This window comes from Chiloscyllium plagiosum, unplaced genomic scaffold (genome assembly GCF_037043375.1).
Source record: "Chiloscyllium plagiosum isolate Xiang-an unplaced genomic scaffold, Cpla_swu_hap1 HiC_scaffold_28, whole genome shotgun sequence".
Taxonomy (NCBI): Eukaryota; Metazoa; Chordata; class Chondrichthyes; order Orectolobiformes; family Hemiscylliidae; genus Chiloscyllium; species Chiloscyllium plagiosum.
Genome location: NW_028270166.1, coordinates 36,915,526 through 36,942,928, shown reverse-complemented (window position 1 = coordinate 36,942,928; position 27,403 = coordinate 36,915,526). Strand labels below are relative to the sequence as shown.

At 41.6% G+C, this 27,403-nt stretch overlaps 1 protein-coding gene, 1 long non-coding RNA gene and 1 other non-coding gene across 4 annotated transcripts in view; 2 read left to right on the top strand and 1 right to left on the bottom strand.

Moving 5' to 3' along the window:
- Window positions 1-11,349, bottom strand: part of ubxn6 (UBX domain protein 6) — a 36,851-nt gene extending 25,502 nt beyond the window's left edge. Inside the window, exons 1-2 of one of the 2 annotated variants that reach the window (XM_087976119.1) lie at window positions 11,217-11,349; window positions 8,071-8,299 (exon numbers count right to left, since the gene is read on the bottom strand). Coding sequence is in view for 1 of the 2 variants with exons in the window: in XM_043720967.2 (XP_043576902.1) it covers window positions 11,217-11,299 (83 nt within the window). In the remaining variant the exon portion in view is untranslated. The remainder of the gene's footprint in view (window positions 1-8,070; window positions 8,300-11,216) is intronic. The other variant, XM_043720967.2, reaches the window with a different exon arrangement.
- LOC122539231 (U6atac minor spliceosomal RNA) lies at window positions 9,247-9,371 on the top strand. The gene has a single exon (XR_006309011.2). It is a non-coding gene; the product is annotated as a U6atac minor spliceosomal RNA (small nuclear RNA).
- Window positions 11,350-11,460: 111 nt separating the features above from the next.
- Window positions 11,461-26,767, top strand: LOC148142527 (uncharacterized). Its single transcript, XR_015751863.1, has 3 exons — window positions 11,461-11,655; window positions 12,126-12,223; window positions 26,061-26,767. It is a non-coding gene; the product is annotated as an uncharacterized LOC148142527 (long non-coding RNA).
- Window positions 26,768-27,403: the final 636 nt, after the last annotated feature.

Sequence of the window (27,403 nt, the reverse complement as noted above, 5' to 3'; positions counted from 1 at the left end):
ATCCAGCTTTTATGACCTTACAAATATATTTTCAAAAAAGTTTTACTCCACTTTGTATATACTGTTAATTTGCTATTTGTTTTTCTACACTCATGCTATTCTGTTATTTAAGTCCTACAGTAACGGGTGAACACATTTTCTTTTTAATTTTGACAATCTGGTCAGATCAGTTCCCCCACCCCTCAAAAGGAACTGTTACAACTCGACTTCTTATTACGAGTTAAAATTCTCAGAATCTGTTTTGTTCATTACTTTATGCCACCAAGCTCACAGTATCGTCCTTCACATGAGTACAACTGCACCTACATTCCAAATGGGATAAGATCAATGTGTACCAACAAAACAACCGCTTTGGACTTGCACTGTATCCTAATGTTAAATCAGAACTTTTTTTTAAAAAAAAGTGAAATGAAGCTTCTCAATGATTGTTTCTTAGATTTACTTACCGTATCAGCATCCTGGTAGCACTGTTCAATATACTGCACACTTCATTTTGGTCCCTCACTCTCATACAGATCAATTTACTGATCATATAACAACTTGTGCAGCAGAATTACATAATGAAATTCTGCAATACTTAACAGCAAGTTTTCTTTTCCCCCAAAAGGGAAAAAAGGTGTACACCTGGATAGTACAGTAGGTTACATACTGGACCTCTATCTCCATGTCATGGGTTCAAAATCCAGTACAGACTTAAGGTGAATGTCTGCTGTCCACTGGCAGTGGGAGATGCAAGGAACTTATTTTCAGCAGTCATAATCCAGTTCTTAAAGCCATAAGATGGCTGGCACATTACATAGAAAGATGCCCCATTGCTATTGTATGTGGTACTCTTCTCAGATGGAGACAGCGTAGAGGTACCTTTACACTCACGTTAGCTGTTCTGTGCTTCACCTGTCAAAACTTAATTATTTCACTGGATATTGTTTACAGGAAGAGCTCCATTTGAAACAACAAAATCTTTCAGCTGGAGTCTAAAATTTTAAATAAACACACACCTCTCCATACCCTGTATATAAAAATATAAAATGGGATACATGCTGGAGATTAAAATGCTATGGTCTTTATGACATCTGAGCCCTGCTTTGCTGAGATCACTCCCTTACTGCTGGCTAGGTATTATTTCTCTATAAATATGGTGTATATTGTAATGCGCTATCAGCCTCTATCCCCATCAGCCAAGTTCATCACATTGATCATTGTATCACTTTTTAAAAAAAAAACGCAAATAAAAAATCTACCAGTGACAGATGCCATTGGTATTAATATAAACCAGAAAATGTGCAATCCAATAGCCCGGTTGATAAAAAGGCACATGGACTAGAAAGATCCCACACCCCTTGTGCTGGAGTCTGGATTCTCACGCACATGGTAAATCTCAGATTCTTCAGTGCAAGCACAGACAGAAGAAGTGTAGACAAGACGACAAAAACAGGAATGGGAACTCTTAAAAAAGATTTTCCTTCCTACTGTATCCAAGGAGACACAGAGGTGCAAAGTGAAATAGCTAAAGTTTTCACTTGAATAGCTAAGTGAAAACTTATTGAATGGACAGTTCACATTGCCACCAAGTGGACAAATTGAGCAACTATTATAACCTGACTGAGTTGGGTATGTTCAACCTCAATTCTCAAAAGTAGACCAAGTAATCTGAGCTGACCTTGGTTGCTGTGATGCGGAGGTGCCGGTGTTGGACTGGGATGGACACAGTTAAAAGTAACATACAGAGGAGAGTGAGAGAGAGCATGTGTGTGTGTGCACGCACAAGTGTGACAGAGTATATGCCTGTGAGCGGGTGTGTGGGGGAGTGAGAGAAACAATGTGTCACACACACGCGTGTCTATAGAGTATAGTGGAGTCACCTGTGTTGTGACATGAACCCAAGATCCCGGTTGAGGCCAACCTCATCATTATCAGCTTCTGCTCGGCCATGCTACGTTGTTGTGTATCCCAAAGTCCGTCTTGGATGGCAGTCACCCGAAGGTCCAAGACCTAATGTCCCCGACTGTTGAAGTGTTCCCTGACTGGGAGGATGAGGATGGAATATCCCAGTCTGATGATTGTTGCACAGTGTCCATTCATCCGTTGTCATAGCATCTGCTGGATCTCACCAATGTACCATGCCTCGGGGCACCCATGCCTGCAGTGTTATGAGATAGACAATGTTGTCTGAGCCTAATGAGTACCTGCCGCACACATGGTGGGTGGTGTCCCCATGTAATGGTAGTATCCATGTCGACACTCTGACACGTCTTAGTGGTTGTCATGGCAATGTTGTCTCTTTCATATGCTGCAACAAGGATGCCCCGAGGCATTGTACACAGGCAAGACCCAGCAGATGCTAAGACAACGGATGAATGGACACCACACAAAAAAAATCACCAAGCAGGAATGCTCCCTCCCAGTGGGCAGCACTTCAGCAGTCAGGGACATTCAGCCTCAGACCTTTGGGTGATAGTCCTCCAAGATGGATCTCAGGATACACAAGGCAAAATTGCTGAACACAGGCTGATCTTGAGTTCATGTCACACTACAGGCGACACCACTACACTATACATCCACAATCACACAGACACTCAAGTAGACCCTCTCTCATACACATACTCTCTCAGACAGACACACTGCCAACCCCACACACTTTCACGCACACCCTTTCACAGTCATATACTCTGTCTCTCACACACACACACACACTTTCTCTCTCCCTCACATGCACACATAGGCACAGGTCTATGGGGTGAATTTGCATTTACAGATACATTCTATTTTGTTCAAAAAGAACACAATCTGTAGGCAGTCAGTCCCTGTGACATTTTATAAATTCCTACTTTGTAAATAGAACCGGCCTAACTCAAGGTTGGAATCCAGACAGACTCTAGCCTCACACCTTCAATGCATTGTCTGAGCTGAGATTACACCTTTTTTTAATATAACAGGTTTATTTGGAACTACAAGCCTTTGGAGCGCTGTGGAGGTGCTGGCTTGGACTGGAGTGGACACAGTTAAAACTCACATGTAGTGGGTTATAGTCCAGCAGGTTTATTTGGAAGTACAAACTTTCAGAGCACTGATCCTTTGTCAGGTAGATAGTGGGGCAGGATTAGAGGACACAGAATTAAGAGTAAAAGATCAAAGTGTCATATGACTGATGTGATGTATTGAACAATCCTAGGTTGCTGTTAACTCTTTAATCACTTAGAATGGGTTGCAGGTTTCGATTCATTACTATGTAAATCCCAGAGCTTCCTTCAAGTCACATTCCTTAGATAAAGTGTGCAAGTTACCTCAACAATTCCATCACCACAGAGTCCCAGGAGACGAGGACTCGTCTGAGTGGTAGGTTTAGAGAGAGAGATCAAGGTGAAGATTACCTTGTCAACCTATTCGTCTCACGCAACCAACACTCAGTCAATCACTTATTCAGTTCACCTGGAAGGTCTGTGTATGTTGGAACCCCACCGCTACCACCATATGTTAGGTTCTTTTCCCGAGGTTTTGCACACAAGATGCAATTCACGCACACCAAATTCTGCAAACAGTTAAAGTTTATTAAAGCTTGTACGAGCTAGGTAACCCCTTTGACCCTCTTCGCAAACATGCAAAGTGAGGCCCTGAACAAAGAAAATACATCCCCTTTACACAGGTCAGGTGGCCATACAACGATGCTCTGGCCACTCCCCCATAGTCACATGCCACTCAAGACAACCCCTCGTTACTCTCAGTCACATTATCCTAGGTAGAATGGCAGGATGAGATCATCCTTGGAGATAATGCAAATGCTAATGTCATAGTGCTGGGGAATCGTTATGCAGACAGTTTCCTGACTCAGTGATTCCCCAAGACAACGCAGATGCGACACACTTCTGGCCAGAAAACATTTCTGGATGGAAGAGATGAGTGATAGTTTAACTTGCCAATAGCAGGACAGTAATAGCAAATGACTGTCTAAATGAAGTGTGAATTACGATGGATGATCAGCTGCATTCTTTCAGGATTGTGAGCCCCATCCAAAGATAGTGCAGTTTAACCCTTTAATATTACATTAATGTCCAGAGAGATATTCCCATTTAGTCTTGTAACATTACATATTTCTATTGGCTGAGTTCAGCCAATGCCATGGTTATTTTCCCCATCTATTCTGAAAATGAGTTGCTGGAAAAGCGCAGGTCAGGCAGCATCCAGGGAACAGGAGAATCAACGTTTCGGGCACAAGCCCTTCTTCAGGAATGAGGAAAGTGTGTCTAGCAGGCTAAGATAAAAGGTAGGGAGGAGGGACTTGGGGGAGGGGCGTCGGAAATGCAATAGGTGGAAAGAGGTCAAGGTGAGGGTGATAGGTCAGACTGGGGTGGGGGCGGAGAGGTCAGGAAGAAGATTGCAGGTTAGGAAGGCGGTGCTGAGTTCGATGGATTTGACTGAGACAAGGTGGGGGGAGGGGAAATGAGGAAACTGGTGAAATCCGAGTTCATCCCTTGTGGTTGGAGGGTTCCTAGGCGGAAGATGAGGCACTCTTCCTCCAGCCGTCATGTTGTTGTGGTCTGGCGATGGAGAAGTCCAAAGACCTGCATGTCCTTGGTGGAATGGGAGGGGGAGTTGAAGTGTTGAGCCACAGGGTGGTTGGGTTGGTTGGTCCGGGTGTCCCAGAGGTGTTCTCTGAAACGCTCCACAAGTAGGCGGCCTGTCTCCCCAATATAGAGGAGGCCACATCGGATGCAGAGGATGCAATAGATGGTGTGTGTGGAGGTGCAGGTGAATTTGTGGCGGATATGGAAGTTTCCTTTGGGGAAACTTCCATATCCGCCACACCCCAAAGGAAACTTCCATATCCGCCCCACACCCCAAATCTCCAAACCCACATCTCCAGCATCTGCAGACCTCACTTTTTCCCCATCTATTCCCAGGTATACAAGTGTATACAATTTAAAATTTATGTAGCACCTACAAAAGACGAAACCCTCTCAAGTGCTTCACAGAAACACAATCAAACACTGCACAGTCATAGGAGACTCTGCTTGTTTTTAAGTAGGGTCTTAAAAGGATGGAGAGGGAAGAGAGGCGCAGAGGAACGAAGAGCTTCAGAAAAAGAATTCCAGATTTACTTATTACCCAGTAACATGCCCTTATTAAACTTATTCTTCACGTATTTCATGTTCACATTCTCCAGCGCATTAGCACTACATTTGAAATCTCTTACAGCCCAACTTGACGTGGCCTTATCGCATTTGGAATGTATTCAAAAGAAGAGGAAGTAGACCGATAAATGGGCAAGTGGCGTTTAATATAGTTAAGTGTTTAATATAGATAAGTGACACTTTTAGAAGTGTCTAAGATTAAAGAGGCACAGATAGGGTGAACGTACTCAGTCTTTTTCTGAGGGTTGGGAAAATTGAGGACTAGAGGGCATCAGTTTAAGATGAGAGAGGAAAGAATAAAAGGAAACCTGAGGGCAACTTTTTTCTTACACGCAGAGTGGTACACATGGAATGAGCTGCCAGCAAAAGTGGCTGAGGTGAGTACATTAATCACATTTAAAAGGCATTTGGACAAATACATGGATAGGAAAGATTTAGAAGGATAAAGGACCAAGTGCAAGGAAATGAGGTTAGCACTGATGGTCATTTTGGTTGGCATGGATCACTGAGCCAAACAGCCTGACTGCAGATACTGGAGAAGTCAGAGTCGATCAAGTGTGGCAGTGGAAAATGCACAGCAGGTCAGGCAGCCTCTGGGGAGCAACAGAGTCGACGTTTCATGCATAGCCTCCCCAGTCCTGATGAAGGGTTATACCCGAAACATTAACTCTCTTGCTCCTCGGAATCCACCTGACCTGCTGTGCTTTATCCAGCACCACACTTTATCGACTAAATATTCAAAGAATAATAATGGATTCAGGTTAAATGTAGTTATGTGAAAGAATAATTTTCAGTACTTACATACTTTATACAACTAGTCCTAGCTGTGACTGTAAATTTGACATTAAAAAAATACATGCAACAACAAAAAACAATCAATACACCTTCATCCTACGAGTTCAATTCTATTCTGGAACTATAAACAGTAGGCATTCTAATTCAGGTGTTTTCCATTCCCGTGACACAGTTAGTGAACTGAATGTAAACTAGCTTTAGCAGAAAATAACTTTATCATTTAAATAAATACCTCAGTTACAGCACTGCACTAAGTTGTCTGTCATTCACCCTTTTCTACCCAAATTTCTGACAAAGTAATGCTTTGTTACAAAGACAATGTTTTCTTCATATAGTATTCAGTTATGTAAAAGAATGACAAAGTATGGCCATTAAGAGGAAAACCTTTGCTTGTAATTATACAAAAAAGTACTTAACTCTTTTCTTAGGAAGTGTTTTCTTCTTCAATTAGAATACACAGATTTTGTAATTTCCCTTGCGTGAACATGATAAATTTTTGACTTCACCTCGCGAAAAGGACTAACATTTTCCTTTCCCTGAAAATTCTTTACAGGATTAATCATTGCAGAAGTCATGTTGATAACCCAAAGCAAAATAAACAGGGTTGTCTCTGAGGAGGCTATAAACAGCTTGCCTTTTAAACAAAATGGATTGAAATTGGAGTTTCTTTGGTCAGCATTTCCAAACTTTTAAAGTAAAAGTGTGTATTTTGTTTGGGTTATGTCTTTAGACTTTTATTTCCCCCATCTCTTTTTTAGAAATAATTTCTTATTTACATAGAAAGTCCATACGTATTCTAAGGTTAAGAAATGTTTTTTAAGAGGATGGCTTATGGGATGACAAGTCAGAAGGACCAAGTACAACATATATCCTGTGGCATGTGAGAAGTTACAGACATTCTATGAATCCCAGACAAAATCTGCAAGACAGGTCACCACTGCACGAGCTTAAGCAGCAGCTGGAATCACTGTTGTGCGCCTGCGATGTAAAGAACTATGTGGATAGCATGTATAGGAAGGTAGTGACACTGCAGATGAGAAGCATATGACAGAGAGGGAATGAGGATTTCCAAACAAATAGTCTGGGAAAACCAGACAGGTAATACAGAAACCCAGAGTCTACTGTGCTTGCTAATTGGTATTCCATTTTGGAAACTGACGAGGGCAATGGTTCCTTCTGGAATGCAAGTAAAACTAAGCCCATGTCATCATGGGTGTCTCAGCTGCATGGGAAGGAGAAAGAAGCATGGAAGAGCAATAGTTGAAGGGCATTCCATAATCATAGCATCAGACCAGCATTTGTATGCCTTGATGGCCTGTTGCCTCCCTGGTGCCAGGAGGTCATGGAGCAGCTGCAGTACACCTTTCTGGAGGAAGGATTTAAGCCAGAAATTGAGGTCCACATTAAAAAAAAAGTCCCGTTAACTAACTATGGCTAACCAAACAAGTTCAGGATTGTAAAAGACGAAAAGAACAGACCTATAAACTTGACAGGAATAGCAGTAGCTGCAAGGATTGGGAGGCTTTGTGGAATACAACAAAACAAGATCAAGAACTGAAAGGAAAGGAAGCAGGAACATGAAAAAAAATCCACAAAAATGGATTCGCAAAACTCTTATAGTTATATGAAAAAGAAACATTTGATTAGCATAAATGTTGGTCAATTACAGGCAGAGACAGGAGAATTTATATTGGGGAAATAGAAAAATGGTAGAGAAGCTAAACAATAGCAAAATATTAAAGAACAAGAGATCCCAGCAGCTAAGGAGAATGAGCTGAAAAAACTGGCATTGCTAAGATGGTTTTACTGGAGACATTAATGGGGCTGACATTCTGAATCCCAGAAGGTTGAAGGACAAGGCTGTAGAGATAATCTAACTTCCAAAATTCTACAGATTCTGGAATGATTCCTGTATATTGGATGGTAGCAAATGTCACCACTCACTTTATGAAGGGAGTGAGAGACAAAACTGGAAACTACAGACCTGTTGGCCTTACATCAGTAGTAGTAAAAATCTATTACACAGGATGGCATAAATGAACACTGAATAATAATGATCTTTTTGCAAGGTTTGTAGCTCAGGTTGAGGTTTAGGGTGTAGGTTTGCTCACTGAGCTGTAGGTTTGATATCCAAACGTTTCACTACCTGGCTAGGTAACATCATCAGTGGCGACCTCCAAGTGAAGCGAAGCTGTTGTCTCCTGCTTTCTATTTATATGTTTGTCCTGGATGGGGTTCCTGGGGTTTGTGGTGATGTCATTTCCTGTTCATTTTCTGAGGGGTTGATAGATGGTATCTAGATCTGTGTTTGTGTTTATGGCGTTGTGGTTGGAGTGCCAGGCCTCTAGGAATTCTCTGGCATGTCTTTGCTTAGCCTGTCCCAGGATAGATGGACAAACAGGAAGAAAGTTAGCCACCAGGATACACGAACACCAGCTAGCCACAAAAAGACATGACCCTCTCTCCCTCATAGCTCTACACATGGATGAAAAAAAAACACCATTTCGACTGGGACAACACATCTATCCTGGGACAGGCTAAGCAAAGACATGCCAGAGAATTCCTAGAGGCCTGGCACTCCAACCACAATGAGCTAGATACCATCTATCAACCCCTCAGAAAACAAACAGGAAATGACATCACCACAAACCCCAGGAACCCCATCCAGGACAAACATATAAATAGAAAGCAGGAGACAACAGCTTCGCTTCACTTGGAGGTCGCCACTGATCTTGTTACCTAGCCAGGTAATGAAACGTCTGGATATCAAACCTACAGCTCAGCAAGTAAACCTACACCCTAATAATGATCTGTTCGGGCACATTCAGGATGCACTTACATATAATAGGATGGAACAGAAACAAAAAAAAAAAGGAGCTTGCCAGAAACGTACGACATTAATCATAATCACTCTCCATACAGATTAGGAAAATCAGACCATAGTCTAGACAAGTAATGTTTTTTGGATAGCTTCTCGGAACAGCTTATTCTGGAGCTGACCAGGCAGCAGGTTATATATAAGTCTCGATATTGAGATGTCATGTGATGAGGTTAATTAACCTTAATCACTGGTGTGGACTGACAAATACAATAAAAGGTTGGCTCAACAGAAATGTAATGTCAGACATTTCAAGGGATATTTCAGAATACACAGAATGGACACATTCCAATGAGTAAGAAAAATTCCAAGAGGAGTAGAAAGCTAGTAAGAAATATAAAAACAGATCATAGGAGTTTCAACATTTTTAAGGAGGTATTAAAGTGTGCATTGGCCTTATTAAAAAAAAGTGAGCCTAAGGAGTGAATTGAAAAAAGCAAAAATAAATTGGATGTAAGGAAGGTTAGCACTCCCTTCAATAAGGATGGAAGGGGTTCCTCGTGGCCTCACAACACACAAACCATTAAGGCATCACCATCTACTACTAGACCAGCAAATGGCTCAGTGGTTAGCACTGCTGCCTCACAGTGCCAGCGACCTGGGTTCAATTCCATCCTCATGCAACTGTCTGTGTGGAGTTTGCACATTCTTCCCGCATCTGCGTGGATTTCCTTCAGGTTTCCTCCCATAGTCCTAAGATGTGCAGGGTAAGTGGGTTAACCATGATAAATGCAGGATTATAGGATGGGGTGTCAGTCTGGGTGGGATGCTCTTTGGAGGGTCAGTGTGGATTCAATGGGCCAAGTGGCCTGCTTCCACACTGTATAGATTCTATGATTCTAAAGAGATGACAAAAGAATTGATTGAATACTTTGCATTAGTCTTCAAGGAGCTTCTGAGACCATTACAATATTTAAAAAAGACATCTTGATGGGTATATGCATAAGGAGTGTTTAGAGGGATTTGTGACAAGTACTGGCAAATGGAATTCGATTAGTTTAGGACATCTGGTCAGCATGGACGGGTTGGACTGAAGGATCTGTTTCCATGCTGTACACCTCTATGACTCTAAATCAGGGCAGGACTTAGATACTTCAGGGTAAGGTCATGGGGAGTATTGCTGAACAAAGAGACCTTGAAGGGCAGGTTCATGTTCCCTGAACATAGAAATGTAGGTAGGCAGGATAATGAAAAAGGTATTTGGTATGGTTACCTTTGTTGGGCAGTTCATTGAGTATCAGAGTTAGGAGGTAGTGTTACAGCTGCACATGACGCTGGTTAAGCCACTTTTGGAATACTGCATTCAATTCTCCCTGCTATAGGAAGGAGGTTGTAATATTTGAAAGGGGTCAGAAAAGATTTACAAGGATGTTACCAAGGTTGGAGGGTTTGAGCTATAGTGAGGGGCTGAGGCTATTTTCCCTAGAACAGAGGCTGAGGGGTAATCTTATAGAAGTTTATAAAATCATTGGGAGCACAGGTAGGGTGAACAGTCCAAGTCTTTTCCCTAGGATGGCAGATTCCAAAGGTAGAGGGTATAGGTTTAGGATGAGCAGTTAAAGATTTAAAAGGGACCCAAGGGGCAATCTTTCCACAAAGGTGAAAGGTGTATGGAATGAGCTACCAGAGGAAATGGTGGAGGCTGGTCCAATTACAATATTTAAAAGGCACCTGGATAGGTACATGAATAGGAAGGGTTTAAGAGGGATATGGGTCAAATGCTGCAAATGGGACTAGATTAATTTAAGATACCTGGTCAGCATGGACAGGTTAGCCCAAAGGGTCTGTTCTCATGCTGTACAGATCTAAGATTAAGGAGATGGAAGAGGTTTTGGATGAAGGAAAAGCATTAATGATCAATATGCCAACCATGAATTAAGGATCTCAACCAAGCAAAGAGAGACAGGGAGCTCTCCCTAAACAGTGATGTAAAAAAATAAATTAGGCACAACCTTTACCATACCACTCCAGGAAACAGCAGTCGATCCCAACAATCTAACAGCACCAGAAACTATACAATAATGACAGCCTAACAAAGATAAGTACTTTGGAGAAACAGGGGGATGAGGGAAATATTTAACTATCCTTTCCAAGAGTCTGTCCTTTAGTTTGATTAGAAGGGCAAAGATCATAGTCTCAGATTCTATCCACATTGTGATGGATGTGTTATGTAAACTGAAAGCCCAGAGATATGATTGAAGTCACAGCAGGAGTGAGACTGCAAGTAAGAAAGACTGAGGACTAATTGCCAAACGAACCCTTCCAAGAGAGAGGAGTTTAACTCTGAAATTAGAACTTCAAACTCCGTGAGGCTGTGGAGCCAGGCTTCCTACCTGTGGCTCCTCTCGGCCTGCTCTCCCTCTCCCTTATTACCAAACCCTCAAAAGCAAAACCCCCACAATATCCCCTCTCACCTGGTATCCTCGGTCAGAACATGACCCCGCCCTGCGCTTTTAAATTTCATATCCCGCTTAATATCTTCAAAAAATTTCTTCATCTTTCTCCTCTGTCAGCAGAGTTCCCGGTGTCACATTATGTAAAGTCCGCCCTGGCCCTTACCGGAAATCCTCTCGCCCTCGGACCGGAAGTGAGCTATTTCACTGGTGCACCGACGCCGTTGCCGAGGCAACAAAGTGAGTCCCAACTTGCAGAGGGACACAGGTCAGCCTTGGTGCCTGATGTTGAAACTTTTAGGAATTCTATTTTCAGTCAGGCACAGAGTGTTAAAACAATAGAAAAATAAAACAGTCCAAATAATGAAAATAGTTAGAGAAACAAATCTCGAGCGATAACAAACGAATACCCTGGAAACCTGAATATATACTGATCAATGGATGGAAAAGACAGATAGAGGTCAGTAGATTCTGACAGGGTTTAATCACTAGACTTCCGTTCTAATGAAAGGTTGTACCTATCAATTTGCTTTTTCTTAAATTAAATGGTCGCCCCAATGGTCATTCAACATAAAGCCATAAACATGCCCCCATTAAAGAGGGCACAACTAATTGATTTAGGAAAAATAAGTTATTCATTTGAAGAAATGAAGTAGATTGTCAAAGTGTACATTGTTATTGCCATCCATGACAATTCTGGTCTTTCATCCCTGTGGTGACCACTGTTAGTAGAAGGCCTCCAGCAAACCGGTGATTTCATTATAGACAGTGGCTGATTTAAAACCACAAATTAATATTGCATAGTAGAAGGCAATTTTGTACATTTTTCATCTTTTCACTCTTTGAACGAGGTAGTCAGTAAGTTCCATTCATCTTCATCTCTAACTGGTACCATTGTTGTAATTCTCTTTTTTTTGTACTCTTTGGCAGGCCCAGGGGTTTTGTGGTGCAGTGGGTAATAGTGTCCCTGCTTCTGACCTGGAAGCTCCGGGTTCAGCTCTTAGGACATGACTTGATGGCCGTGGAAGGTATGTTGAGTCTCAATCTGCTAATCCAGAACTTTGGGAAGTCTACAATCACTACAGACTACAACATGCATGCAAAAGTGCATGTTGCCACAGCAACTTGAACTTTTGAGCGAACTGCAATAGACCATCTCTAACGTTTTACATCATACTTAAAATGTGTCCAGAATCAAACTAATACAAGAGCTGAGGTGTATCCTAATTTTCTTGTTTTTGGATCTATCCATCTATTAACAAAGCCAAGGATTCCACGTGATTTTTAACTAGCCTTCTCAACTTATCCTGCCCCCTTCAAAAATTTGTATATGTACACCACTAGGTCTCTGTATTCCTGCACCCCCTTTAAAATTGCACCATTTAGTTAATATTGACTTACTTTATTCTTCATATTAAAATATCTGTGTTAAATTGTATCAACCAATTATTGGCTCATTTCACCAGTCTATGTCATTCCTAAAATCTGTCACTATCCAGCTTATTGTTGAATGTATTTCTGGGTAATGTCATATGTAAAGTATGAAATTATGACCACTATACCCATGTCCTATTCATATCAGTCAAAAGGAACAGTGAGTCTAATATCTATCCCTGGAAACAGTTAACCTTTAGCAAATTTCATATGTACACTGCCACTGTTCCTTTATTCCAATGTGCTGTAATGATGACTACAGGTCTACTGTGTAATACTTTATCAAATTCCTTTGGAAGATCTATATATACATCAAAATATATCAACTCTTTCCAAGACAATGGCCTAGATTTTCTGTTTGGTCATACTAGCTTTCTCAGTGCAATTTGCTGGAAATTGGTAAAACCTGTGCTTGTACTTGTTTAGAAAGCAAGACAGTGGGAGTATTCCCTACCCACAAAACTGGCCATTACACGGGTCAACTTTGGAGGTTTCTGCTAAATATGTTTATTTGCAGATTGCAATGAGTCTTTTAAAATTAAGCTGATTACGTTGGACACAAGGGCACTGATAAGAATGTTTTAAAAGCTTTTGAATATAACTTTTTCTAATTTGCTCAGAAACTAACTAGCAAATGGTTCTGTACATTTTGTATGGTAATTTTCACTTATTTAAAATCTGGTTACTCACAGATGTGAGTAGAATACCTATCTTTTGTGGATAAAACCATTTTCAACTATATCATTCAACTTCACTAAGTTACCACTCTTTCCAATCTAAAAATAAACAAGTGTTTTTGAGCTGAAATGTGAGAAAAAACACCCATTTCACCCAAAACAAAAATTACAAGTCACTCTGTTGCCTGCATTTCTGATTTCGTTTCAATAATACAGTATCATGGGCTGCAATTCATTAAAGCCTGTGGCCCCAGCTATATTTTAAGTAAGCAGTGTCAACTTGGTTCAATTGGTAGCACAGTGTTTTGGAACTCTAAAAAGCTTCGAGGAGAAAGTGAGGACTGCAGATGCTGGAGATCAGAGCTGAAAATGTGTTGATGGAAAAGTGCAGCAGGTCAGGCAGCATCCAAGGAGCAGGAGAATCGATGTTTCGGGCATGAACCCGAAGAAGGGCTCATGCAGAAGTTGCAAGAGGGAACATAGGGTATCATCAGTATATTTGTAGAAGATAAAGGCGGTGCTAAAGGACACCACTAAATAAAGATGGCAAGAATATGGATAATTTTAGATTAGCGGTAATGTTACTGAATCAGTAATCTTTCTAACAATGTCTTGCCTGCCCCAGGGTCACAATCCTCTTTGCAAGTTGGTAACGGCAAGCCATTAGCCTCACCACAACATCACATCTACTTTGACCAACTCCGACACCACTTCAGCCCTTCGAACTTTGGAACTTAGGGACACCTATGACTTGCATATTTCTGACAGATTATTTTGCACACAAGAGTTTAAATGCATCTCATGCACCTCTATCGTATACACCTTATGGCTCCTAGCTTGCTTACTTGGTGGTACTGCCAGTCTCTGTTTACTTTACATTGCTTTTTTAGTGCACACTCACAGACTTCATCGCTGATTTACAGCTAGTTCCCTTGGTGTGGATCACATTGCTTTCTTAACTCATAGGGTCTTTAGTGCTCAGTTACAGGCTGCCAGCCTCTGTGGCTTGCATTGTCTTTTAGCACAAAGGAAGAGGCAGGCAGTGAAAATTCAATCTATCAGTCAGATAGGTGGGCATATTGTTGGGTAGCACCTTGCTACATCAAAATCAGACCTGCAGCGTGGGCCAGTAATTTACATAGCAAACACAATGGACGTGCTGCAAAAGAAATGGAAGTGTGGAAGTCCTTAGTGGGGTGAAGGGGAATTACAGTCAGTCAGGCAAGGGGCCCATCTGTAGAGGGTTGGCCACAGTCAGTCCTATGAAAATCTATTCTTGCACTTCAGGAAGTGGGCCACTGTTAGTCCCTCAGGTCAAGTGCAAGCAGCCCAGGGAATTTTAGGTTGATCAGTCAGGAAGCTCTTGAGACATCAGTTGAGGAGAGATGGACCAATTTTAACTCCAGTGAGACAAAGAGAGAGGTTCAATATGGTGAATGTGGATGGAAGTTTACTTAGTGATGATGCGTGCACATTAATGATGGTGAGGTATCCCTAGTGAGTGAACATGAAGTTCAGAGGTCAGGAATTTGGGAGGATGAAATCATTGAGAATGTGGAAGGAACATGATAAATGTAATATTAAGAGTTGTATTCCATGAATCTTGGTGAGATGTGTGTACAGTGGTAGAGTTAGAGTGAGTGCTGGCCCTATGACTGTTAGGTAGCAGAAAACAGCTAGTGACACTTATTCTCGTGGAGTGCAAAGGATCATTGACCTTCTTTCTACAATATTGGGAATTCCTTTTCACCTAGAACACAGCATTGACCTGGTTGCAATTCATACCCAATCTGGCTGGAAAAAGAACTGCCCTCTCCTCATCAATTTGGCCACCAACACCTCAGGCCCCTGTTTGTGAAGTGGAGAGCAGCCTTGTATTCAGTAATAGCTGGTCAATTACCACAATATGACTGCCAGTATTTGGCTTGCAGCGTCTGAATGATGTGCAACTGAGCTTTAGATATGACATTGCAGACGTAAAAGATGAAAAGGCATAGTAATGGCAAATGCTTCCACCTCTCCATCTCTACAATTCCCTGAAAAAGGCACCTAAAAGTCCAGTCACATAATTAACCAAAGTGAAGAGCAGAATGTTTCATGAAAAAAGTCACTGCAAGCCACGGTGACTGCTGCCATGAATCTTACTTGACAAAACACTTCAGCTGCATATGAGAAAAATCTGCTCATTCTGTTTCATAACAATGATTTTTTGATGAAAATGTTAGAGAGGTTAACTTGATTTTAACATAACAAATGAACTTGAGGGACATTTTTCAAGTACTTAAAATAAAACATTGATAGCCACTGAGAAATAATTGGTTTGACCTCATCAAAAGAAAACTACCATTTCTGTGTAGCAGAAGTGGCGTAAATAAAGATATTTAGGACAGAGATCTCATGAATTCAATCCTAGCATTTCCTGAAAGCACAAAAATATACAGCAAAACTGTATCATAGTATCAGTAAATATCCTGACAAAATATGATCAAATAACCTAATCAAGGGAATTGAAACCTAGGAAGTATTTCAGACAATAGTGGTCATAGATGTGGGTGTTTGCCGAGCTGGAATGTTGATTTGTGAATGTTTCGTCCCTGTCCATTGTGGTCTATTGTGCATTTCAATATTTCAGTAAAAATGCTGTCTTGATGAGAACATCGCAGTTAAAATTAAGCGTTGTCTTTTGCTGACCTGATTTTGAGCATGTCATGTTTCGATTGACTTAATCGCTCTTGCAACAGAATAGAAAAATATCAATCAGCATTCCAGTTCGTCACTACTTATCAATTCCTTCTAAAAAGTGCATTTGTGTGAATGTTCGATGAGGATGGGTGCACTTTACTTCTGTTGCTACACCGTGTGAATATGTCCTAAAAGTAAACATCCAAAGTTACATCAGAGGAATTAGTACTCTACTTAGACAGTGAAGCGCTGACAGTTTTGATGGAATTGTAACCCACCAATTTAGCCCTTTCAAGAAACGAAGATTTGAACAATATAGCAAATTGTGCATGAAATTATTTGTAAGCTGACATGCTGTACTATTGAAGAAAATAAGTAGATTTTATTATCTAAGGAACAGAGATTTGCAAACAAAACTAAAAATCAAATGAATCAGACTGAACATTATGAATAGCGCATAAAAACAAAACAATGCAGATGTTGAGATCTGAAATGTAAACAGAAAGTTCTGGAAGTTCACAAGATCTAGCAGCATCTATACTCTGAGGAAGAGTCATACTGGACTCAAAATATTAATGTAAGTAGAATACTCTGTTTATTTGATCATTATTATGTTTCACTTAGCATGTTTATATAAAATTTGGACTAATAAGTCATTAATGGCATAAGACCAGAGAAGATATGAGCAGAAGCAAGCCATTTGGTTTATCAGATGTGTTCCTATATTCAATGAGATCTGATAATCCTTAACTCCACTTACCTATGGTTTCTGCCATAACCCTTGGTTCCTAATTGATCAAAAATCTGGCTATCTCAGCCATGAATATTCTTAATGACCTAGCCTCAGCAGCTTTCTATGATAAAGAGGTTCACAGATTGACTGCCTTCTGAGAGAAAGAAAAGCCTCCTCATCCCTGTCTTAACTTGATGACTGCTCACTCTGAGATTATTCCCACTGGTTCTAGAATGGGAAACAATCTCTTAAGCCCCCTAAGAATCTTATAGTTGTTCAAAAAAGTCATTTTTTATTCTTCTGAATTTCAGTGAGTACAGGTCAAACAATTCAACCTTTCCTTGTGATCAAATCCCCCCAAACAGAGGATCAACCTAGTGAACCTTCTCTGGACTGCATCCAATGCCAGTAGATAAATGGACCAAAGCTATTCACAGTATTCTAGATGTGGCTTTGTGTAGTTTTAACAAAACTTTCCTATTTTTCTATTCCATTTCCTTTAAAATAAAAACCAACATTCCATTTGCTTTCCCGATTAACTGCTTTCAACTTCTATGCTAGCTTTTAGTAATTCATTCACAAGGATGCCCAAGTCCCTCTACGCTGCAACGTTTTGCAGTCTTTCCCATTTAAATAATAATCAGCTCCTCTGTTCTTCCTGCCAATATGCATGACCTCACATTCAATGTTTGCATAAAGATTTGTAGCTTGGTTGCTGGTTTTCGTAGTTGTGGGTATGTTCGCTGAACTGGGAAGTTGATTTGCAGAAGTTTCGTTCCCTGTCTAGGTGACATCTTCAGTGCTTTAGAGCCTCCTGTGAAGCATTGCTGTATTGCGTCTTCTGAAATTTATTTGGTTCCGTTCCTGCTGCTTCCGATTGCCGGTTCCGGTCATTCATTGCAGTGGTTGGTATATTGGGTCTAAGTCAATGTGTTCATTGATGAAGTCTATGGATGAGTGCCCTGCTTCTAGAAATTCTCTGACTGTCCTCTGTTTAGCTTGTCCTATTATCGTTCTGTTGTCCCAATTGAATTTGTGGCCCCCGTTGTCTGTGTGTGTGACCACTAGGGACAGCTGGTCGTGACATTTAGTGGCTAGTTAGTGTTTGTGGATGTGGATTGCTGGCTATCTGCCTGTTTGTGCTAAGTAGTGTTTAGTGTAGTCTTTGCATGGAATCTGTAAATTACTTTGATCTTGGATGTGCCACGACCTAATTCACTAACTCACTTTTCGCATCAGAGAGCGGCGGGAGCTGGGCGGAAGTGAAGGCAGAGCGCAATGCCGGTCGGGAAGGTAAGTAATTGTTATTTAAGAACTTACCTCGACGCCAACGGTCTTTTCGCATCAGAGAGCATCGGGAGCTGGGCGGAAGTGAAGGCAGAGCGCAAAGCCAGTCGGGAAGGTAAGTGATTGTGCTTTGAGTGGGTGTGTTCTAGACCCCAGGTCCTACAAAGTAGGATCTCCCTCCCTCCCTCCTCTACTAACCTAAATTAAAAGTCCACAGACTTGCCCCAAAAAGACGGTCCAAGGAAGTTCCTGTGGATTGAAGAGTGAGGCTTTAGCTCAGGAGTCTTTGACAAGGAGGTTGAGTGAAGTGATTACGCCACAGTTGAAGAGGGTGAAGACATGACTGCCAAGCTGGTTCAGTGTGCTACGTGCTTGATGTGGGAGGTCAACAACTCTGGTGTGTCTGGCTCGTATAAGTGTGGAAAGTGTGTGCACGTTCAGCTACTGACAGAGCATATTGCAGCACTGATGAAAGAACTCGAGGATCTTAGGCTCATCCGAGAGAACGAGATCTTTCTGGACAAGACCTTCAGCGATGTTATTACACCAATCATACCAGAAGAGAGCAGACGATGAGGAAGGCAGAGAGGAGACAGGTGCAAGAGACCCCGGGGGAAGTACCTGTCAGGAACAAGTTGAATCTTTTGGAAACAGTAGAGACAGATGACACTGCCAGTCCGCGAGGCGACCAGGTCTGTCAATCAAAAGTTGGCGTGGAGACAGAGCGGAAGAGTCGGACATGGCACAGAGCCGTGGTAATAGGGGACTCCATAGTGAGAGGAACTGACCGGGGTTTTTGTGGCAGCAGACGGGACTTAAGGATGGTGTATTGCCTTCCTGGTGCCAGGGTTAAAGACATCACAGACAGAGTGCAGGAAATCCTCAAGGACGAAGGTGAAGAGCCAGAGGTGATGGTACATGTCGGCACAAATGATGTCGGGAAGAAGAGGAGGAACATACTACAGCGGGACTTCGGAGAACTAGGAAGAAGGCTGAAAAGCAGGACATCCAAGGTGGTTATCTCCGGTTTGCTTCCAGTTCCTTGGGCTGGTGAGGCCAAAAACAGGGAGATAATGGACTTGAATGTGTGGCTGGGGAACTGGTGCAGAAAGCAAGGATTTAAATTCTTGGATCACTGGGGTATGTTTTGTGGTAAGCATAAATTCTACAAGAGAGACGGTCCCTGAATAGGTTAGGGACCAGCATTCTGGCAGGCAGTTTTGCTACTGCAGCACAGCTACATTTAAAACGGGGGGGAGGGGACAAACTGGATGTTTAAGAAGAAAATTGGAGGGAACGTTAGTACAAGGGAAGTCAAGGCTTATGCCCAAAACGTCGATTCTCCTGTTCCTTGGATGCTGCCTGACCTGCTGCGCTTTTCCAGCAACACATTTTCAGCAAGGGAAGTCAAGAAAGACAACTGTATCAATGAGGCAGAAAGCTCAGAAAGGGATCATGCTGAAAGGTTGAGTGAAATAGGAGTTGATGGGAAGGGTGGGGTCAGTAACAAATTAAAAATACTATACATGAATGCACGAAGCATTAGAAATAAGATGGATGAGCTTGAGGCTCTTTTGGAAATTGGCAGATACAATATTGTGGGGATGACTGAGATGTTGCTTCAAGCAGACAGGGCTTGGGAAATGAATATTCAAGGCTAGACGTGCTATCGTAAGGACAGACTGACGGGCAGAGGGGGTGGGGTGGCCATGTTGGTAAGGGATGATATTCAGTCCCTTGCGCAGGGGGACCTAGAATCAGGGGATGTAGAGTCAGTGTGGATAGAGCTGAGAAATACTAAGGGTAAAAAGACCCTCTTAGGAGTTATCTACAGTCCCCCAAACAGTAGTCTGGATGTTGGATGTAAGTTAAATCAGGAGCTGAAATTGGCCTGTCGCAAAGATGTTACTTCAGTTGTTGTGGGGGATTTCAACATGCAGGTAGACTGGGAGAATCAGGATGGTATTGGACCTCAAGAAAGAGACTTTGTGGAGTGCCTCAGAGATGGATTCTTAGAACAGCTGGTGCTGGAGCTGACCAGGGAGAAGGCAATTCTGGATCTGGTATTGTGCACTGAAGCAGAATTGGTCAGGGACCTCAAAGTGAAGGAGCCATTGGGAAGTAGTGACCATAATACAATAAGCTTCAATCTGCAATTTGCGAGGGAGAGGGTAAATCGGTAGTGACAATATTTCTGTTGAATAAAGGGAACTATGGAGCTATGAGGGAGGAGCTGGCCAAAGTTCAATGGTGCAATACCTTAGCAGGGATGACAGTGGAGGAACAATGGCAGATATTTCTGTGTATAATGCAGAAGTTGCAGGATCAGTTCATTCCAAAAAGGAAGAAAGATCCTAGGAGGAAGCATGGGTGGCCGTGGCTGACGAGGGAAGTTAAGAAACATATAAAGTTAAAAGAGAAAAAGTATAATATAGCAAAGATAAGTGGGAAAACGGAGGACTGGGAAGCTTTTAAAGAACAACAGAGGATTACTAAGAAGGAAATACGCAGAGAAAAAATGAGGTAAACTGGCCAATAATATAAAGGAGGATAGTAAAAGTTTTTTTAGGTATGTGAAAGGCAAAAAAATGGTTAAGACTAAAATTGGGCCCTTGAAGACAGAAACAGGGGAATATATTACAGGGAATAAAGAAATGGCAGAAGAATTGAATTGGTACTTCAGATCTGTGTTCACTGGGGAAGACACAAGCAATCTCCCTGAGGTAACAGTGGCTGAAGGACCTGAACTTAAGAGAATTTATATTTGCCAGGAATTGGTGTTGGAGAGACTGTTAGGTCTGAAGGTTGATAAGTCCCCGGGGCCTGATGGTCTACATCCCAGGGTACTGAAGGAGGTGGCTCGAGAAATCGTGGATGCATTGGTGATTATTTTCCAGAGTTTGATAGATTCGGGATCAGTTCCTGCGGATTGGAGGGTGGCTAATGTTGTACCACTTTTTAAGAAAGGTGAGAGAGAGAAAACAGGAAATTATAGACCAGTTAGTCTTACCTCAGTGGTGGGAAAGATGCTGGAGTCTATTATAAAGGATGAAATTACGACACATCTGGATAATAGTAACTGGACAGGTCAGAGTCAGCATGGATTTATGAAGGGGAAATCATGCTTGACTAAACTTCTGGAATTTTCTGAGGATGTAACTCTGAAGATGGATGAGGGAGATCCAGTAGATGTAGTGTACCTGGACTTTCAGAAAGCTTTTGATAAAGTCCCACATAGGAGGTTAGTCAGCAAAATGAGGGTGCATAGTATTGGGGGCAAAGTACTAACTTGGACTGAAAGTTGGTTGGCTGATAGGAAACAAAGAGTAGTGATAAACGGCTCCATTTCAGAATGGCAGGCAGTGACCAGTGGGGTACCGCAGGGATCAGTACTGGGACCGCAGCTTTTTACAATATATGTTCATGATATAGAAGATGGTATTAGCAATAACATTTGCAAATTTGCTGATGATACTAAGCTGGGTGATCGGGTGAAATGTGAGGAGGATGTTAGGAGATTACAGGGTGACCTGGACAAGTTAGGTGAGTGGTCAGATGCGTGGCAGATGCAGTTTAATGTGGATAAATGTATGGTTATCCACTTTGGTGGCAAGAACAGGAAGGCAGATTACTACCTCAATGGAATCAATTTAGGTAAAGGGGCAGTACAGAGAGATCTGGGTGTTCTTGTACACCAGTCAATGAAGGTAAGCATGCAGGTACAGCAGGTAGTGAAGAAGGCTAATAGCATGCTGGCCTTCAAAACAAGAGAGATTGAGTATAGAAGCAAAGAGGTCCTTCTGCAGCTGAACAGGGCCCTGGTGAGACCACACCTGGAGTACTGTGTGCAGTTCTGGTCTCCAAATTTGAGGAAAGACATTCTGGCTATTCAGGGAGTGCAGCGTAGGTTCACAAGGTCAATTCCTGGAATGGCGGGATTACCTTACACTGAAAGACTGGAGCGACTGGGCTTGTATACCCTTAAGTTTAGAAGACTGAGAGGGGATCTGATCGAGACATATAAGATTATTAAATGATTGGACACTCTGGAGGCAGGAAACATGTTTCCGCTGATGGGTGAGTGCCGAACCAGAGGACACAGCTTAAAAATACAGGGTAGACCATTTAGGACAGAGATGAGGAGAAACTTCTTCACCCAGAGAGTGGTGGCTGTGCGGAATGCTCTGCCCCAGAGGGCAGTGGAGGCCCAGTCTCTGGATTCATTTAAGAAAGAGTTGGATAGAGCTCTCAAGGATTGTGGAATCAAGGGTTATGGAGATAAGGCAGGAACAGGATACTGATTAAGGATGATCAGACATTCTCCCTGAATAGCCAGAATGTCTTTCCTCAAATTTGGAGACCAGAACTGCACACAGTACTCCAGGTGTGGTCTCACCAGGGCCCTGTTCAGCTGCAGAAGGACCTCTTTGCTTCTATACTCAATCTCTCTTGTTTTGAAGGCCAGCATGCTATTAGCCTTCTTCACTACCTGCTGTACCTGCATGCTTACCTTCATTGACTGGTGTACAAGAACACCCAGATCTCTCTGTACTGCCCCTTTACCTAAATTGATTCCATTGAGGTAGTAATCTGCCTTCCTGTTCTTGCCACCAAAGTGGATAACCATACATTTATCCACATTAAACTGCATCTGCCATATTGAATGGTGGTGCAGGCTTGAAGGGCAGAATGGCCTACTCCTGCACCTATTGTCTATTGTCACTAGTCAAGCTACCTTACATAAGAAATGTCTCAGAACTAACAGCCAGACTTCTCCTACCACTCAGATTCATGACAGCCCATAAACCAACAGCCACACTCAGACAACAGCTCACCAGAACAAAAGACCCTATATCCACCATGTGCAAGACCAACATTGTAATTTACGAGATTCCATGCAAAGACTGCATGACACACTACTTAGGGCAAATAGGCAGACGTCTAGCAATCCACATCCACGAACACCAACTAGCCACTAAATGCCACAATCTGTTGTCCCTAGTAGCCATACACACAAATGACAAGAACCACAAATTCAACTGCAACAACACAACAATAATAGGACAAACTAAATAGAGTCCAGCCAGAGACTTTCGAGAAGCATGGCACTCATCCATGGACTCCATCAGTAAACCCACTGACCTAGATCCAATATACCAACCACTGCAATGAACAATCAAAACCAGCAATTGGAAGCAGCAGGAACAGAACCAAGTAAATTCCAAGACGCATACAATAGTGCTTCACAGGAGGCTCCAAAGCACTGAAGATTTCACCTACACAGGGGACGAAACTTATGCAAATCAACTTCCGAGCTCAGTGAATATACCCACAACCACGATAACTTCACATTTTCCCACATTATATTCCACCTGCCAAGTTTTTGCCCCTGACTTAACGTGTCTGTATCTGTTTGTCCTCTTTGTGTCATTTTCACCACTTGCCTTCCCACTTATTTTTGTGTAATTTACAAACTTGGCTATAGCACATTTACTTCCCTCAGCCAAATTATTCATATGTGTTGGGAATAACTGTGACACTGGTCCCAGAGACACCCTTCTAATTTCAGGTTGTCATCCTGAAAATGCCCTCTTTGTCCCAAGATTCTGTTCTATTCGTCGTCCAGTCCTCTATCCATGTTAATATACTACCACAGACACTGGGCTCTTATATTATTAATTAGCATTATGTATGGTACCTAATCATATGCCTTGGAAATCCAAATATATAAAATCCAGCTTATAACCTCTTCAAATAATTTAAATAAAGATGCCCATCATGAAGCCATGCTGATTCTGCTTGATTATGTTTCATCCTGTCTAACAGACTTTAACATTTCCCTAACAATAGATGTTAAGCTAACTGGTGTATAGATTCATTACCTTTTCTTTTGTCTAACTTTTTGAATAAGGGTTGTACATTGGCAGTTTTTCAATCACCGAGGATTATTCCAAAACCTAAGGATTCTCGTAATCTTACTATCAGTGCATCCAATCTTTGTAGCTATTTCCTTTTGTATCCTAGGCTGCAACCCATCAGGTCCAGGCAACTTACCTGCCATTAGCCCCATTAGTTTTCCTAGGACATTTTCTCTAACGACAGTTGTTGTATTTATTTCCTCCATCTTATACGCTTCTTCATCTTATTATGACCAAGGCTGGAGGAGTGTATCATTGATTTTGTCCCACTAGCGTCATAGAGATATACAGCACAAAAACAGACCATTCAGTCAAATTCATCCATACTGACTAGATATTCTAAATAAATCTAGTCCCATTTGGCAGCATTTGGCCAATATCCCTCTAAAATCTTCCTATTCATATACCCATTCAGATGTCTTTTAAATGTTGTTATTGTACCAGCCTCCACCACTTCCTCTGGCAGCTCATTCCATACAAGTACCACCTTCTGCATGAAAAGCCCTTTTAAATCTTTCCCCTCTCACCTTAAACCTATGCCCTGTAGTTCAAGATTCTCCCATCCTGGGTCAAAGACCATATCTATTTACCCTAACCATGCCCCTCATGATTTTTAAACCTTTATGAGGTCACCCCTCAGTCTCTGACACTCCAGGGAAAATAGCCCTAGTCTATTCAGCCTCTCCCTATAGTTCAAACACACCAACCCTGGCAACATCCTTGTAAATCTTTTCTGAACCATTTCAAGTTTTACAACAGCCTTCCTATAGCAGGGAGGCCAGATTGCACATAATATTCTAATAGTGACCTAAACAATGTCCTGTACGAGATCTCCCAACTCCTACACTCAATGTACTGACCAATAAAAGGCAAAAATTCCTTTCCTACCGGCATTGTGGGTCAACCCACAGCAAATGAACTGCAGGGAGTCGAGAAGGCAGCTCACCACCATCTTCTCAAGGACAAATAGGGATGGGCTATCAATGCTAGCCAGCCAGTGATGCACAAGTCCCACAAATGAATTTTAAAAAGCATACCAAACACCTTCACTACCCTATCGACCTGCAACTCCATTTCAAGGAACTATGAACCTGTAGTCCACGGTCTGTTTGTTCAGCAGCATTCCCCAGGACCTTAAGATTAAGTGTGTAAATCCTGCTCTGAGTTGTTTTTCCAAAATGCAGCATCTCGCATTTACCTAAATTAAACTCCATCCGTCACTTCTCAGCCCATTGGCCCATCTGATCAAGATCCCACAGTACCGTGAAGTAACCTTCTTTGCTGTCCACTACACCTCAAATACCTCCTATGTTCATATTCAAATCATTTATATAAATGACAAAAAGCACACCACTGGTCACAAGCCTTCTGTCTGAAAAGCAGCCCTCTGCCACCACCCTCTTTCTTACTCCAAAGCCACAAAATAAAATAAAAATACTTATTCCAGTTGCAAAGATGATGAATAAAATACAGTAATCCCCCCATATCCACGAGGAATATGTTCAAAGACCTACCGCAAAAGCCCGAAACTGCGGATAGTAGCAAACTCATTCAATGAAATGGGAAACTTATCTTCCTGGCAGACCTTTGGTCCTTGGTTCGGGAAGGTTCCCTGTAATATGTTCAGGCCACGGTAAACCGCGGATTATTTAAACCATTGAAACCGGACCTGCAGATATGGAGGTCGCCGTTTACCTTATCTATAAAAGGTAAAGTTACCACAATCCCATACAGCTGCTCATTTAATAGAGGTAGACAGCTGGTGATGAACTTAACCTGAGGGTCACCATGCCTGAGGCAATATGTGGGTTGAGAAGTTGGGACAGGAATTGAACCCATACTGTTGTTGTCACTCTGTACCATAAACCAGATGTCCAGCCAACTGAGCTAAAAAGCCAGCCCAAATGGTGCATTCTGATGGTTGCCATGTTTGGATCCCAACTGAATGGTATAAGTAACTGGATGGACAAGTAGGGTACTGATTTGTGAATTATAACATCAGTGGTTTTTGATGTTGAACTAGTGAGCCCATGCAAGCAAGCACATCGATCAATAAGAATACAATCACTCTGACCCTGGTGCTGACCTGTATTGATAAGCATGTCTGCAATGTCTTCTGGTCTGTGTTTTCCAGGTACTTTGGAAATTGCTTCGAGGGAAAATTTCAAGATGAACTGCATTCATTCCAAATTCAACTGGAATCCCTAAATGTCTCATTTGCCATGAGAAATTTGCCAACCACAAGAAATAAAATCTTGAGCGATATTTCATGAAAATGCCCAGTGGCTGAGCCAAATGTTATTCACTTGGATTAACCAAACAAAATGGTGCAGGAGCTAAAGACCAAGACAGAAAAATATAGTAACACATTTGCAAAATGGGTGAAAACATTAGATAGCTAAACCACTACCACTGCATTATTATTATTAATTTTATTCAAAGCATTGAAAGTTACAATGAAAGCTTATCATCCAACTGTCAAACAAATTTCCCAAATAAATTAAGCAGCAGAAACCATATGAGCTTTTCTTTTGATTTAAGGAAGATGTTAATGTTCTAAATTAAGTACCTTGTTTAATAGTGTTAAACATTAATTAACATTCTACTTATGGGAAAGCTTCCTTCAATTACTAATTTGTAGTCAAAATATATTAAAAATGTCATTTTTCATTGATACTGCCACATTCATGAATGTTCATAAAACTTTTTCATAGAAATCCATCTGTTTTGTTAAGCGTTATTATTGACTAATTGAGTAAGATATTGCATTTTTGACTCTTTTTCTTTCTAAAAATGGTTCTTCTTATCATTAAAGACTGCAGTTCCTTGCTCTAGGTTGACACTTCTGTGCAGTGCTGCAGTGTGGAATTTCTATTCCTAAAATGAGATATGGAGGTGGTTAAACTTAATTTGTCTATTCGTGAATTTCAAAGATCACATTGCACTAATAGAAGAGTGGTATTGTGGCAATCATGTATTGCAATTCACTCTAATTTTGCAATGAGGTAGCTCTTTCATATCCAATACTCGCAACACTTTGCTATGAGCACAGGGTATTAAAGTCCTATACAGCTCTTTTAATGGACTGTGATTTCCCACCTTGAAATACAATGTCTTCCCCAAACAGGCTCTTTAAAATTCTAAATGCTATTTTAGTTGTTTTTTTAATGTACTAATAAATGGTTTATTTTTCAAGTGAAGTATTGTTGTCTTTTGATAGCTGCTGCAACCTTTCAGAAGTTAGAACAAGGTGTCCCCACAAACATATTATTTGCAAAGGATTTTCCACTTAGAAATGTTTGAAGACCATTAATTTGGGCTCACACCTAAAGAACGGTCACCGAGGGAAATTACAGAGCCATCACTCTTATCCAGTTCAAAATCATGCAGCATTTTATTTTACAAATCCTGAGCTGATGCATGACAGGGGTCTGAGTGTTTGCAAATACAGAATTGCTCTGCTGCTCAGTTTAAAAA